At 37.3% G+C, this 17,274-nt stretch overlaps 1 protein-coding gene across 1 annotated transcript; it reads right to left on the minus strand.

The window, feature by feature from the left end:
- Positions 1 to 7,778: 7,778 nt before the first annotated feature.
- Positions 7,779 to 9,979, minus strand: LOC145125022 (tubby-like F-box protein 7). Its single transcript, XM_079060512.1, has 4 exons — positions 9,532 to 9,979; positions 8,898 to 8,985; positions 8,649 to 8,778; positions 7,779 to 8,573 (listed from the first exon to the last, which is right to left on the minus strand). Exons 1-4 carry the CDS (start codon positions 9,889 to 9,891, stop codon positions 8,039 to 8,041), a joined length of 1,113 nt encoding a protein of 370 aa, XP_078916638.1. The 5' UTR covers positions 9,892 to 9,979; the 3' UTR covers positions 7,779 to 8,038.
- Between the last annotated feature and the right edge of the window lie 7,295 nt (positions 9,980 to 17,274).

A 17,274-nucleotide genomic window follows, 5' to 3' on the forward strand; every position in this document is an offset into this window, starting at 1 on the left:
TTTAGGAGTAACACGTGGAACTATATCAGAATGTGCCTTTCTCTTATGGTCAAACCTTTTGACCATGGCCAATTTCTTTCCCTTAGGAGAAGAAATCATTTCCGGACTATCGTTGTCATTGCCTATGTCCATGGAAATTTGGGAGGTAGATCTTCCAATCAATTTTGCTTCACCATGTAACATCCCGAGATTTTTAGGTATTTCCAAATCCTCTCTTTTATTATTATTTTGTCATTTGTAGTCCCTGATGAGGGAAGAGTGAAGCCATGAGAAGCCTAAGGGCTAAAGTTGCAACTTTGGGATCAAGAAGAGTACGCTAAGCGTACATAAGGTACGTTGAGCGTACTAGGCGTACCCTAGTACGCTGGGTGTACACTTGTGTACGCTGGGCGTACTCACGTCAGATGGAAACCCTAATATTTAGGGTTTGGGTGCTATATAAACGTCCTTATGAGCTCACAACCCTCTATCATCTCAGCCTCCATAACTTTGAGCCGTTTTCCCCAAACCCTAACCCCTCTCTTGAGTGTGTGAGCTAAAAGTGTGTGTTTTGAGTAGTTGAAGAAGAAGGTATTGCACCAAGGAGTTGGAGAAGTGAGACAATATTGTAGATTTGAGATTATTTTGTGCTCTAGAAGCTCCATGAGGTAAAAAGCTCCAACCTTTATGTTTGTATGATGTAGATCTAGTCATAGTAACTTTATGAAACCCTTTCTTGTGCCAAAAGTCCCAAGTTGGTGCATGTTATGTTTTGAACGCAATAAGTTGTCCTTTCAGACCCTAGGAAGGGTTCTAAATGATAAAAATGAAGTCCCAATGGCTAAAAGTGTCCCATGCAAGTAGTAGGAAGGTCTTAATGGATTAAGACCATGTGTTAAGGGCTTTTTGGACGTCTAAAGTCTTAAACTTCTAGACTTTATGGTTTTGGGGTTCGTTTAGTCAATAGATCTGGAGTTTGGGCTTAAGTGCTTAAGCCATTAAGCACTTATTAGGGTTTTGGTAAAAGTCGCATATGCCCCGCGTAATTTTTGTACGCCCAGCGTATTGAGTCAACCACCCCGATGGTGGTCAACTCAAGGCCGAGTACGCCCAGTGTACTCCCTCTGTTGGGCTTTTGCGATTTGGGTTTTGGATTGGGCCACCTTTGGGTCATTATGGTTTTGGCCTTGCTGGACTTTCTGAATAAATATATTTTGGTCCTAATATGGAAATGGACCTAAGGTTGAGGCCCAATTATAGAGTTGGGCCCAATTGGGAAAATTGGGCCAATGATGGGCCTTGTATATGTGGACTTTGGATTATAGATTCGGTATTGGGCCTTGGCCCAAATTATAAAAACGACAATATGGACTATTACCCTATGTGGGACCCTTGGTCAAGATTGATATCACAATTGTTGACTTAGTATTCGTTATTTTGGATAGTTCGGGATTCTCGGTGAGACATCGGTTGGAGACTTTCAGTCCAGTTCAACACTACTTGTGAGGTGAGTTCTTCTCACTATATCAACAGGGTCTAAGGCACCAAGGCTAGCCCTTTTGGATTGTTATCCTGGTTATAGTATGCTTGTATTCAGTTATGATCTGTTAGATCGGTATCCTGGTAGATAGGATGTTATTGTACTATTATGATCTGTTAGATCGGTTTCCTGGTAGATAGGATGTTGTTATACTTAGTGATATGTATGATCGGTGCCTGTCTGTTGATTGTTTATGTGTTATGAGCATGTCGACATATGTGTGTGTGGTTAGGTTGAGGTGGTCCTGCTTTGTACTGAAGGCCAACAGACCCAGGGCGTCCCGAATAGACTGAAGGCCCTGTGAGGCAGTCCAGTCAGGCCGAAGGCCCGATGAGCGGTTCGGATAGGATGTAGGCCCTGCGAGGCGGTCCAGTCAGGCTGATGGCTCAGTATGCGTGTTGTTTGTTATGATATCGTTCTGATTGTATGGCGGTGGTATTTTGGGGGAACTCACTAAGCTTCGGGCTTACAGTTGTTGATTTTGTTTCAGGTAGTTCTGATGATTACGGGAAGGCGAAGGCGTGACCGTACACTTCCTCACAGTTTATGATTTGGATTTCTGGGATACTTTGATGTTTAAACTATTTTGAAAACACTTTGTAATAATTAATGGTTTTGAATGGTTGAAAAAGTTTTAAATTGGCTTGATTTTTATGGATGTTACATACCAATGCACCAAATCATTGCTGATTCAGCAGCAATTAGCAAATATGTCAGATCAATAAGGGTCACGTTGTAGTCTGTCACATAGTAGTCCTTAACGAACTGACTATACGACTCGGGAAGTGATTGAAGAACCAAGTCAACAGCCAGCTTCCTCGGGAAATCGACACCCAACATTTTCAGTCTGTCAATATGCAGTTTTATCTTCAGAACGTGTGCGCACACAGGCCTTCCATCTCGATGCTTGCATGCCAATAGGACTTGAGTGACCTTGAACTTTTCAAGTCGACGAAAACGTGGGTCAGGGAGAATCACTGGAGGAGTGGAGGAGGAGAAGTATGATTTCCAGTTCCACCAATGCACGAAGAAGGGAATGACCTTTCACCTTGATCGACACGTGGAAGATTATCTTCAGATGGAAAGCCTTTTCCAAAAGGATGAGGAATGCCATACTTGTCAAAACTAGACATCTACAAAAGGGAGAAATTCAAGTTAGTTGATTAATCCTTAATATAACACCCAAATGAAATATTAAGGCTAGGACCCAACACAATAATTCACAATTCGGAAGAGGGATGACGTAATCCAATTGCAAATTATTTGAAGGTAGGTAAATGACGATTTACCAATTCCACCATGAAAACGAAATTTTAAATGAATTAGGTTTTAAATGAAATTCCTAGATCTTTTGAGATTCATTGAACTTTTCAATGGCATGTTTAATCTCAATTATGCCCTTTAAGTTTGTGACTGGGATACCGAGGATCACAAACAAGGTGTGAATAACCATGCAAATTAGATTGGCACTCTCGATGTCATTTATCACCTAATCAATGTGTCGGTTAGCCACACACGCTCCATCGATCTATGGTAATTTACGAGCTACCCATTGCCATCCTTCATTAGTCCACATTAGTGTGTCGGTTAACCACACATGCTCCACTAACTGACCAATAAGGTGCAATGTGCAATTTTATGGATTAGCATCAAATTCACATTTTCCTAAAGTATCTAAGATTTGGGAATTTATAAAAGCATTTAGTTACTTGGTATTTTCATTATACTTTTAATAAGATTTAATGTCCTATCAAACCCGTTCGGATAACGACGCTCCACTGGTCAAGGGTGCGGTGGGTAAGAGTGGATACCCAATGGCGGTCATTTTACAGGTCGCTTCCTTAAACACCCCTTATAGACCAGCTTCGTGAATGGGGCTTACTAACGGTAAGACTGACTTTTCTCTTATACATATAATATTAAACTTTTAATTCTATAATAGTATAAGGGTGCATTTTAAACTTTTAAAATACTAAGTGGTTTAATCTTTTAACAAATTAATCTTTTAATTTAATTAAATTTAAACCCATTTATGGATTTATTAATTGTCTTTTAATTAAAACACCTAATTAATTAATTAATTAAATCCATGAGTGTGTATTTTTAAACTATTAAAAATATTAGGGTTTTACCATTTAAATTTTCAAAAAATTAAAACTTTTAATTTCAAATTCAAACTATAAAACCAAAGGGTGTAATTTGAAACTTTTCAAAATCTAGGTTAAATCTTTGAATCAAAATAATCTTATATTATCCAAAATTAACCAAATCCTTTTGTTTTCATAAGCATATGATGATACCAATCAGAAAAATCGATTTTAGGCAATAAAAATGAATTATGGTAATTATCCAAATCAAAAACAAATCTGAAAATCGAAATTTTAGGTAACTGACGAGTCAACTCGTCGAGTTGGGCTCTGAACTCGTCGAGTTCATAATGGACTCGTCGAGTTCATGTGACAGACAGCAAAAAAAATTGATTTCTTGTTCTTTGGACAGTTCACTCTTGTACCAATTCAATTGAAAAACATCCTAGGCTTTGATACCACTGATGGGTTTTGAGCATATCTACATTCCTATATGATCATGAAACCCTAATTGCTTTAGATCTAAGTTTTTCTCTATTGAACATACAAATATGAACACCAAAGCAATAACCTTAGATCTAGTATAAACAATTTCGAAATTCACACACACACACACACACACACACATATATATATATATATATATATATATATATATATATATATATATATATATATATATTAGGGTTAGATGATTACCTTACTTGTTATATTGTAATAACAAGAACAATCATTGCTTGATCTTGACTTCTGAAAGCCTAGTGCCCCAAGTATTGCACCTCTAATGGAGTCACAAACACCCAATGCAAAGAATGAGTAGGAGACATGCTATGAATTCGGCTAGGGTTCTTCCAAAGACAAGAGTGGCCGAAAATCCATGCATGAGGGTCTTTAAATAGTTGTGGTTGCTTGGGTTTTCAAGTGGAAACCCTAATTTCCTTGCTTAGGCCTTAAGCAGTCCATGGACCTCCTTAATTAGAAGCCTTGGACGAATTCTATAGGGCCTCCTATAGATTTCATCCAGTCCTCCCAAAGGAGTCCATCAGCCCAACTTTGCAACTATCAGTGATTTGAAAAACCAGTCCCTTCATTATTAATCAGTTCCTTTAATCCCAAAATTAATATCAAATTAATTTCTTATTAATTACTAATTAATAATATGATTTCCAAATAATATATTAATAAAATCATTCTGAGTACCAATTTATTATCCATATAATAAATCCTACTCTTTCTCTCCACTAGTCATTCTGTCAAGTTGCATGAGTGAAGGCAACCCAAAAGGACCATGCTACATATCAAATCAAGTACATACTAATTATAGTTATGGGCTTAAACACCTAATCCAACAGAAGATCCACCATCTCCCTTCTCCCTTCCTATCATAACTATGGATTCTCCTCCATCTCCTTCTATACCTACATATGTAGCTCCTTCCACATCTACTCCTACAGTTCTGACAGTCCCAACTTCGACTGTTCCTACCCCCCTATACTAGTCGTCCCATGACTACTCGTTCTCGTACTGGGTCCCTGAAACCACGTTTTATCCTTAATTTCTCTGACACTGTTGACATCTCTCCTATTCCAAGATCCACTGCTCAAGCTATGTGTGACCCAAACTGGAAGTCTGTCATGGATGCAAAGATCTAAGCTCTAAATTCCAATCACACTTGGGAGTTAGTTCCTCGACCTCCAAATGCTAACATTGTTGGTTGTCATTGGCTTTACCATCACAAGTTTGATTCCCAAGTAAAACTTGACCTCTACAAAGTTCGTCTTGTGGCTCAAGGATTCTCTCAACAATCGAGCTTAGATTTTGATGACACTTTTAGTCTAATGGTCAAACCTGCCACCATACGCATCGTTCTAAGCATCGTTGTTTCTCGTCAACGGCCTATCCATTAGCTAGATGTTAAAAATGCTTACCTTCATGGCGATCTCACTGAATAGGTTTACATGAAACAACCTCCAGCCTACGTACACCACCAACATCTTGATTATGTGTGTCGGTTACGCAAAGCCTTGTATGGCCTCAAACCGGCTCCTAGAGCCTGGTACTAGAGGTTTTCCATATATATCTCTTATATTGGTTTTAAAAGCAGTCGTTCCGACAGTTCTCTTTTTAACTATCATCACGGTTCTGAGACGATATACCTCCTTCTTTATGTAGATGACATCGTCCTAACTCCCTCTAGTCCCTCCCTCATTACGAGAGTTATTTCACGGCTCTCGTCTAAGTTTGCTATGACGGATTTAGGTCCTTTATCTTTTTTTTTCTCGGCATTACTGCTACCCGTACGGATAGAAGTCTGTTTCTCTCACAGGCTTCTTTTGCTAAAGAGATCCTACATCGTGCTGATATGTCCTCTTGTAATCCGTGTAGTACTCCGACAGACACCAAACCAAAACTCTCACTTATTGGGAAACCAGATTCTGACCCAACCCTGTATAGAAGTCTTGATGGGGCTTTACAATATCTGACCTTCACTCGTCCGGATATAGCCTATGCGGTTCAACAGGTCTTCCTGTTCATGTATGATCCTCGTGAACCACACTTCCTTGCTCTCAAACGCATTTTACGTTATCTTTAGGTTCTTTCTCTCATGATCTCTATATTCGTCTATCTCATGTCGATCGTTTGGTTGCGTATTTTGATGCTGACTGGGTCGGCTGTCCTTTTACACGATGGTCCACTTCCGGATTTTGTGTCTATATTGGCGATAATCTCATCTCATGGTCATCAAAACGTCAACATGTCATCTCTCGGTCTAGCGCCGAAGCTGGGTATCGAGGGGTAGCTAATGTCGTTGTTGAAGCTGATTGGCTTCACAATCTTTTACTCGACCTTTCATGTCCTCTAACCCGTACTACTATTGTGTTTTGTTAAAATGTGAGCGCTATGTACTTAGCGTCTAATCCGGTTCAGCACCAACGAACCAAACATGTGGAAATAGACTTGCACTTTGTTAGGGAACGTGTTGCCATTGGACAGGTTTGCGTTTTGCATGTTCCATCTGCACATTAGTTTGCTGACATCTTCACGAAAGGACTACCTACACAGTTGTTTACAGATTTTCGTAACAGTTTAAGCATTCGTAAACCTCTCGCTCAAACTGAGGTGGAGTGTTAACGTGTCTTATTTATATATTGTAGGTTTACATGTATACATATAGTATAGGGTCCTTTCTGTAACATATTATACTAATGTATTATATATTCTAATGGAATGCATTGCAAACCCTGCGGGGGTCACTTTTCACTAAATATCACTATACATAAGATGAACCAAATTGTTCTAAAGGAAATAAAGTTACAACTGAATACAACGAGCCTAAAGAATTTGTAAGATAGTTTCAACCATATAACATCCAAATGAGATATTGTTAGAAAATTAAAATAATCAAGCTATAAATATTATAATTTACTAATTATCAATGTGGGTGTTACACGTTTCAGAGTTATAAATTACTATTATATTCTAGATTAAATGTCATAGATTAATAATATTATTATTAGAGTTTCACATATACTCTAAACTTTTTTTTTTTGAAACGGAAAACAAATTAAGCGGAAGCCTACTCTCAATATTTCAACAAGCATCCTGGGTTCGAGCTCTTTTACAGGCAAACTCAGTCCCCACAGGGATTTTCAGGGAAAAATTTCTCATATGTGGCACCACAAGAGATAGTTTAACGGGAATTGAACTCCTAACCTCACACCTCATATAGGGTATAAAACCCGATGCATCAACTCAGGCCCCAGCTAGGCTGGATATCACTTGCTGCTCTAAACTTTTAGGCATAAAATTTGATGGTCCCTGTTCCCTAACATACAAAGTTACAACAATCTCCTACATACTCTTTAATCCTTATCATTCACCTTGTTTGAAGAAATATTAATGGTCTTTGTTGAGAAAGATCATCACATGTCAGACATATTTCATTATCAAAGTTCTGCATCAAGAAGACGACATGCTCAATAGATAAAGGTACATATTTCTTTTCATCTTAACGATTCAATAATATGGTTCCAATAATGGTTTATAGTAATTTGATAACACGATGAAGTAAGGATGTTCAAACGATCTTTAAGATGGAGATAACAGGAGTAGACTTTGAACTGTTAGTTGCCTCATCAAACATAATGTTCACTTTATAGAAATATATAACCTAATGTAAACATAGTAAACTATAATTACAAAACTAACCCGAAGTATATGGGGATACCTAAACCATACACTAACATGCACTACCATTACATCAACATAAAGTCTGATACATGTTATCTTTACAGTTTTTCTATTATTCAATTTTACACTACAAAAAAAAAAAAAAAAAAAAAACAAAACAAAAACAAAAACAAAACAAAAAAATTTTAGATCATATATACATCAAAACTCCTAAAATTAAATCAAACGCATGATGCCATTATTATTCGCATGCAAGCTTTGTCCCAAAACTAGTCAAGCAAATGGCGAATGCATGAAAAGCCGACAATGGTTGTCTATAATCCATGGTGAACATATCATCACCAACTTTTCCAAACTGAAGCAAAACCGTTTCACCATCACCTTTCCCACCCGGTTGACTCGGGTCCAATGTTGCAACCAACTGAAAATTCTTAACCGATGCAACTGTCACCCGCCCATGAAAATTCAAGCACCAACACTGCAAATGTTCATGCCACCTTGGAGCTTTGTTTCTCAAAAGGGTTTGAGTTTGACCAGAGTCAAACTGTTGATCTGGTGATGTGGATGTTAGAGAACACACCATTCTTCTTGGACCCCTTGATTTTAAAAGGTTGAATTTGTATGAAGTTTCTCCAATTTCAAAGTTGCTTGATGGAACTTGTGGGCTTATTTGTTTGCTTGCAATTCGCCTCACAGATTTGCTACTTAAGTGTTTTGCACCATTGTTTGGTGGTTGGCTGTCGTATATTGTGAACTTTGTGCCAAGAAAATCTGACCTGTGAAGGGTAAAATAGTCATTATGTGCTTAACCCATTAAGCTCATTAAGTACAAATAAGAAATAGTCACTTACCTTAATTTACCAACATAAGCATTGCTTCCTTGAGATGAATCGTCTGGATCAAGTGATATTATGTATTCCATGTGAGCACCATGTCTGTATCTTCTTGCAGCTAAAAGAAACTTACCTTTGTTTGTAAATGCTGCCAAAAATGGAATCCAAATGATTAATACTTTGATTACAAGTTACCAGAAATATCATCTTCTCTCATGTCTGGTTCTATACATTATTCATCAAGAGATTAAAGCTATGGATGCTTACATGGAGTAGCAGCTAGATAGAGGTAAAACACTGAGTTCTTCTTGTTTCTTTTAATCAGGCATTGAATTGGAGAATCACGTGAACCAGGCTGCAAAGACATGAAAATAAGTTAGATAATCAAGCTTGTCTATCCATTAACAACATTGATAAATTTCAAGGATCTATTATAGCGTAATAAGTGACCAATGGAAACTTCGAAGGTAACAATTTGCAGAAATTATATACGAAGCATCAATTCCCCAAATTACCATGAGGATTCGACGATGAAGTAAACAATATTCTAATGAACGACGTGGTTACCGGACAATACTTCAAAATAAGAACTAGTCAAAATTGTCAACCATGAACAGCTACCAAACTGTTCATAATCGCTATCACAATAGAATTGACTTTATCGAGTTTTGACTTGTGCTACTTGCTTTCAGTTGTTTGAGCTAATCAAAAGCTTCTCCATAACAAACTGGATAATCTTCTGACTAAACATAAATCTAAAGCAATTTAACAAGAAAATTGAAAAAACAAACTAACTAACTACATTTAATTCATTGATTATAGTCTCTGTGGAATCAACAACATAAAAATCAAGGAAAGCTTGAAACAAATTAAAATCAGGTAATATACAGCCAAATCGCACCTGCTTAAGACATGAAAGGAATGTGATCTTCCCGCTGTGAACAGGAGGCTTTACGATCTCTCTCGTAACTTCTCTCCAGCTTTTACAAACACATCCACAAGCAACCAGATTTCTCCGGAGCGGCCACCGGTCATCGCTCGTTTCCACTCGTTTGATTATCTCGCCTAAGAGCTCTGGCAACATATTAGACCACGAATCTCGTCCATTATTCTCACCGCCGTTCTGTTCGCCGACAACGTCGTCGTCTCCGGGAACAGCAGCAATGTTAATTTCCGGCGGTTTTGATAAGGTCGTCAATTCCTTAAACGATTTGGACCGGCTGCTGGTTCGACGTGATACGAACGACCTACGCAACGACATCGTGTAGACCAGAGAGAGAGAGAGAGAGAGAGAGAGAGAGAGAGAAGAAGAAGAAGAAGAAGAAAATTGGAAGAAACGATGAAATGAATTCGAGCAAATTGAGAAAATTGTGGTGAAACTTGTGCTTACGTGTCAGTCAGCAGATGGATTTTGACGGACAGATTCAAAATGCGTTTATTATTTTATTTTAACAATTAATTATTCATGTAAACATATACCCCATGTTGTCCCTTTAAAAAGAAAAAAAGAATCGTGTAGTTTTTTTTTATATATTCAAAGGGTCCTTACATGATTTGTTTATAATTAAAGATACACCATGATGTTGCGGAAATTTATATATAAAAAGTTAATTCATAAAAATATAGTTGTTAAAAAAGATGCAAAATAAATTATAAAAAGTGGTATTCTTTTTAAATAAAAAACCAAGCTTTAAGATAAATGAAATAACAAAGTTGGGAATAATTTACAAAAAGATTTGGACAAAATTTGATATAAAAAAAATAAAAGTTGTGCAAAAACTATCAAAAAAACGTTATATTTGTAAGCTTGTAAAAAAAATTAAAAAATTTGGACTAGAACTTTAAAAATAAATAAATAAATAAATAAAATGAAAGATGAATGAGCCATACATGGGTCAAGATCATCGGATTTGCCCAGATCCAAGGTCACATGTATTGAGTTTGTTCAGATCCATGATCCATGTTTTTTGACCTGCTTGCAAAAAAAGATGATCCATGTTTTTTTACTTGCTTACGAAAAAGATGGGCGAAAGATTCGAACTTAATACCTTCTTGTCCTTGATTAATCGTAGGTTCCAATTTTTTTTTTTGAATGGCAAGCAATTATTATTAGAACAAAACAAAACACGCTAAAGCGGGAAGCTCTAGCATATTACAAAAAAAAACGTTAGAGATAGGAGACATATGCCAACAAAACCAATCAAACAAATTCAACTTGTATCTATGTTTGATATAATTAAAGGTGCATGTACTAACATCTTCTACAATAAGCATAATTGGTCACCTTTTTTATCTGGAAAACGATTACATTCCTTTCTTTCCACAACATGCACATTGTTGTATAGCGCCAACTTCAACTTGGTCACCTTCTTGCTTCTATCCTTCGACTCCAGCATCTCGACAAGATCAGCACACGAAACAGGGATGTGATTGAGGATTAAAGACTGATTTATCAGTCACTCCCACAGTTTAGAAAACAGTAGAACGGGAAAAAAAAGCATGTGATCAAGATTTTCATCAGAGCTCAAACAGAAAGGACACATAGTACAATCCACAACTATCCCACGCTTCACGAGATTTGTATACAAAGGAATACGATTCTTCATCATAAGCCAAGTAAAGCAGTTTAGTTTAATTGGAATCCAATTAACCAAAGTGAATTTATGCTCGTTACCAACATCTGGATCATCAATAAGATTTTTAAAAGCCTTCACCGAGAACGCATGATTATCACATTTTCCATTCCTTGACCATTTTGACGATCGGTTGATGCGGAATAAGAACATCTTGAGATTTAACGATCATAAAAATATAAATGAAGAACATAAGATGAGTAATTCCATAATCTACTAGAAAAGAGATATAAAAATAATACATGAAGAACATGGGTTGGGAGAGATAACTCTCCCCTGGTGGGAGAGATCCCACCACACTTTCTCTCTTTAGGAACTACATTTTTAGTGCACTCTTACTTTTTAACAGGACCAACTCTCTCTATATATAAGGAGAGAGAAACCAACAATACAATAAAAATAATAAATAACCTAACTTATCACTCATAATTTGTAGAGCATTTACATGCTCCAACATTATTTATATTTATAACTCATTAAGTATGAGTTTATAAACATTGCATGGCCATGGTGTAGTATTTATTAAGTGTTATATCATTTAATTTAGGAAATGACACCTAATCAGCAAGGTAAACTCCTCCCACATAAAGGTTGTTCTCACACCCTCGGCCTGGTGGCGGAAGCATTGAGCGGCGCGACGTTCCGAAATGTTGGCTTATGGGAGAGGCTTTCATGTTTAGTTTTGCCGTAATCACCATCTTCTTTGGTAGTTTCAGAGTCATTCGTATTCTTTGGCTGGATAGTCTTTTATTTATGTTGGTTTACCTAGGAATACAAATGATTTTGAGAGGGTCAAGATAATGTTGGTGAGTTCACAGGTTTGGTAAGCGCAAAAACACTTAGTCGAAGTCCTTAAGTTAGCACTCGTTGTATTATCAACCTATGTTAGTGTGTTAACGTATTTTATAGTGTTTTGTTAATGGGATTCAGATAGGTTAATGACTAAATCTGAATCCTGATTTAGATATATGATGTATATCTTTGCTTATCACTTTAATTCATGGTTAGTGTTTTGATAATAGTCTCCTAATATTCCTTTTATCATTTTGTAGGCACTACTTCTCAAGGCGTTCCTCAAGAATAGTGGATATTTAGTTTAATGAGCGTATTCGAACTCGTTTCCTCGAGTTTTTGTGAACTATCTATCACTACGTATGGTATCAATAGTTTATGATAGTTTAGTTTTAGTTTAACAAAGTTACGACGAGTTCCTATAATCGAGCTATGATTGTTGATCCCGAAAAACCACGATGCTTCATCAGAAGTCGCTATGTGTTTAGAAAGTTATACCTGCTTCGACAAGTTGTTGGGTTGTAGCTAGCAACAACAGGTGGGAGTGTTAATCCAATATAGATCTATACATATATCTCTCGTTCACTTAAGATTTAACGATTATAGACCGGTAGTTAGCTGAAAATATATCAGTGTGTTGATGAATCGTGTCTCATCTAACTCTTATTGTGTAACGTCCGTGTTTCTAGGCTAGGCATTAATATTAACGTAATAGTCGAGGTTAACCTTTCTAACTCATTTTGAAGTAATAAAGAGGAATTATGTGAATTATGTGCTTATCTGCTTAATTATTATGATTAATGAATTAAGAATAAAAATGAGCGTCGAAAATAAATATTAGATAAAGCTGATATCTATTAAGAAAGTTGTAATGGTCGTGACAAGGATTCCGGATATATAAAGAATACTGAAATCCGAGTTATAATGAAGAAGTTATGACCTGTCGAAGTTTCGCGACAGAACCGGCACGACGTTGTCTGACGTAAAAAGTGAGTTTTTGATAAACTATTTTTTAGCTTTGGTGATCTAAATGAAAGTTGTAGTGTTTGTTAAACCGAGAGTATGCGTAAAAAGAACGCCCAAATCTGACTTCGTATGAGGAAGTTATGATTTTTCTAAGTTTCAGCTTAACAGTAGACAGCTAAAAACTCGAATTTTAGATCGAGTGATTTTTAGCCGACACAACCTAAACGAGAATCGAAGGTCTCGTCAATAGTAGTACAACGGTAAAAAGACTGACGAAAACGGACGTCGGATGAAGAATTTATAAATTTTTAACGGATTTTCCTGTCCCGATCTATTAAAAATAATAATATTAAAATTAACGTCAAAATTATCCGACGGAGTTTAAACGAAAGTTGTAGAGCATAATTCTACCTACGCGTGCATATAAAGAACGTCAAAAACGGAACCCGTATGCGAAAGTTATGGATTTTAGAAGGTTGAGACACAAAAATCGAGAAAAATGCTAAAACCGAGGAGTTTCGCATGGCTCAACTTCAGCCACGTCACCCTCGCTCGCTGCTTGCCTCGTGTCCGAAACCGATGACTCATCCGATGCGTGGTCCAGCCGAAATCCGACACGTATCGCATCCGTGTCGCAACCCCTCGTACCCGAGGCCTCGGTCCAATCTGAAGCCGCCACCTGCCCTTCCCCGTGTTGACCTGCGAAGCGAGCCACCTGGAGCCTCGCATGCGAGCCGCGTGTTCGCTTCTCAGCCCTCGGATCCGAAGCTCGCACCCTATAAAAGGGAGGGCTGCGAGATTTTCCGAGTAATTTTGGGATTTTGGCACTTTTTCACCCTAAACTCATATTTTCACTATTTCAACTTCCCCCGAAGCCCCGGGCTTATTTCCAACACCCGAAACACGCCCCGAAGTGCCCGAGAAGCCCGAGAAATTTATCTTTTCAGTTTGAAGCCCAACCCTCGCAGAGCCCGGTTTTCATTAAAGCTCCCAGTTTTATCAGAAACGATCGTTTTAGGAAACGAAGTGTTGCCTGATTATCGTTAAATCAAGTGAGTGTATAGTCACTTTCATCTTACACATAGATATGAAGTATTTTATATAAAATACGTGCTATGTGAATATATATTGTTTAGTTATTTGAGATGGATGATGAATGAATGATTTATACAGGTTTTTAAATAAATTAAACTGTATATGTATATTTATCTACAAATATGTTGGGTAAAACATGGGTAGATAGTTGATGTGTGATGAAATAAAATGATGAGAGGCCTCGATGTTATTGTGATTCAGTCATCTAGCGGAGTATGGATGACGACCACAGACTTTTCTAGATAGTCTTGTGGAACGTTAGCAGACTCGCAACCTGTAGGTGTTAATGAGCTTGGGTGTTCATTTGTTGTACTCCATCCCCTACATGGTTGCCTTATTTGACATAAATTGCTGGGAAACCCCCAAAGCAGTGTTGTCACCCCGATGAAAATCCTTAGACTAGGTCCCTTGTGATAGTTGTTTTAGGGACGTAAAGTGAGGATAACGGGAATGGGTAATCGGGTTATTGTTGTTTGATGAAATTAATAAATTTATTTATTGTGGGTTGAAAACCCTATATGCTCACCAGGCTCCCAAGCCTGACCCACTCAGTTTTCTTTGTATTACAGGTAGTGGCGCGAGAGCATAAGTTGAACGACTTATCAATATATTTTGATTATAGGTCAGTAGTGTATATAACTGTTGTAAGGCTTATAATGTGCCGTTTATGCTTTTGGTCTGTATCGGAACATGACATCCCGAGTTTTGTTATATAATGAAAATACATTTCTTTAAGAAATTCTTTGGTAAATCTTATTTTATCATATTTCGTTTTGGGAACAAATTCCGCAACTCTTTTAATCAAAGGATTACTCTGAAATTATTTTAAAAGCATAAATTAAAACCTGTCTTTTCTGGCCGTGAATTTGGGGATGTCACATATTGTGGGGGCTTCCCCTGGTTTGTCGTGTTGGTATTCGCGTTGTATTTATACGGTTTTACTATCTGATATGTGTGGTTATATATATATATATATATATATATATATATATATATATATATATATATATATATATATATATATAATTTGTGTGTTTTGCGTAGCCGAGAATTTGGGATAAGTAACACTAGGTACTAAGCTTATCCAAAGAGTGACTATAATAATGAGTTTCAGCGTTTCCTTGCAACTGGCCAGCGTGACAACTATGTATGATCGTATCTATCATTGTGGTTTAGTATAATAACTAGGCATAATATTAACTAAAGAGTTTGGAAAGAGTATCTACTGGGCATAATATCATCCTAATGTGATGAAACCATTGATGTAGGGTAGAAAAAAACCACAAGTCCAACATTAGAGAGGCGCTCGGGAGTCATTCACAAATTTTGAGAGAGAGAGAGAGAGAGAGAGTTGTGTATTGAGGTGTGAAAAAGGATCAGCTGAGACTTACTATTTATATGAGTTTTGGGTTGCACGCCCCGCGTTGCACACGACGCACTATGCGCTCGAACCGTACGATGCTGCCATGTGTTGTCGTTTCATTGTGACACGTCACTCCGTATCTAGACGTATCAAGTGCCAGGTGCGTGCGGCGCAATGCGCGTGAGCGCGCATGACGGTAGTATTAAACTTTTAAATTTTGTAACTCTCTCATGCGAGCGCTATTTTCTACGACTTTTATATATCCTTGTAGAGCTCATCGTTCTCTACAACTTTCGCTTTGGTCGTTTTGCTGGTTTTGACTTTCGTTTTTCAACTAGTTTTTATTACTGTTGTGATTTTATAAAAATCATATATTCCTTATACGATTTCTTTTTTAGGTGTTCTTTGTTCCATAATTCCTACTTTATGTACTACGTTTGCCTCGTTTGCGACTTTTTCCTACTTTATCTACTGGGCATAATATCATCCTAATGTGATGAAACCATTGATGTAGGGTAGAAAAAAACCACAAGTCCAACATTAGAGAGGCGCTCGGGAGTCATTCACAAATTTTGAGAGAGAAAGAGAGAGAGAGAGAGAGAGAGAGAGAGAGAGAGAGAGAGAGTTGTGTATTGAGGTGTGAAAAAGGATCAGCTGAGACTTACTATTTATATGAGTTTTGGGTTGCACGCCCCGCGTTGCGCGCGACGCACTATGCGCTCGAACCGTACGATGCTGCCATGTGTTGTCGTTTCATTGTGACACGTCACTCCGTATCTAGACGTATCAAGTGCCAGGTGCGCGCGGCGCAATGCGCGTGAGCGCGCATGACGGTAGTATTAAACTTTTAAATTTTGTAACTCTCTCATGCGAGCGCTATTTTCTACGACTTTTATATATCCTTGTAGATCTCATCGTTCTCTACAACTTTCGCTTTGGTCGTTTTGCTGGTTTTAACTTTCGTTTTTCAACTAGTTTTTATTACTGTTGTGATTTTATAAAAATCATATATTCCTTATACGATTTCTTTTTTAGGCGTTCTTTGTTCCCTAATTCCTACTTTATGTACTACGTTTGCCTCGTTTGCGATTTTTTCCAAAAGTCAACCATTATCCTTGTAGTTTTCATCGTTGTAAACTTTTAAGTACGATTGAACTTTATTTATTGTGATAGTCGTATCTTACTCGTATTGAGTTGGATTTTGTGAAATTTATTTTTCTGGAATCACGGTAGCGTATAGAATCTAAATATGTTAACCTGCTCGCAAAATGACGCGACTTTTTGTGCACTTATTTTTTAGCCTATGGATTGACATCAATGAGGGTGGTAGTTGAAATTGTAGGCGTTTATGAGACTGTATTATTGTGTTTTGACGTTGGCTATTGACGTCGGTTGAGGACGTATTTCATGGGTTGTCACATCTTCCCCTTGTTGAAGGAAATTTTGTCCCCGAAATTCAACTAGTAGTGTCTGTCGTGAATGAACTTTATTGAGAGGATCCTAATGGAATTTTAACTCTTGGAATTATTTCTATGACATAGTTTTATAGAAGTATTCTCTCTTCCTAACGTTTGTTTTTGCAATGAGGTTTGGAACCGTTTAAAGTTATGTCGGGAGGCTGATGGTAAGGTCCATAAGTGTTAAATGTTCAACCCCTTTAAGTTTTAAATTATGTTGGGTATTTGTCGACTAGTGAAGGGTTACGAGGTACTTGGATGTGTATTCCTACTTCTAATTTTTCAATTTCTTGTCATTCTCTTAGTGCTTATATGCTTAGAGTCTTATTTCTATTTTA

Source organism: Lactuca virosa, chromosome 7 (assembly GCF_052849685.1).
Source record: "Lactuca virosa cultivar CGN04683 chromosome 7, Lactuca_virosa_CGN04683_v6, whole genome shotgun sequence".
In the NCBI taxonomy this organism is placed as follows: domain Eukaryota; kingdom Viridiplantae; phylum Streptophyta; class Magnoliopsida; order Asterales; family Asteraceae; genus Lactuca; species Lactuca virosa.

Bases quoted from the DNA above. Each gene is read 5' to 3' on its own strand.
- LOC145125022 (XM_079060512.1), bottom strand. From the start codon at position 9,891: ATGTCGTTGCGTAGGTCGTTCGTATCACGTCGAACCAGCAGCCGGTCC. The intron at 8,779-8,897 runs GTAAGCATCCAT...CATTTTTGGCAG, and splicing joins CTATCTAGCTGCTACTCCAT to CATTTACAAACAAAGGTAAG. The intron at 8,574-8,648 runs GTAAGTGACTAT...TACCCTTCACAG, and splicing joins GCTTATGTTGGTAAATTAAG to GTCAGATTTTCTTGGCACAA.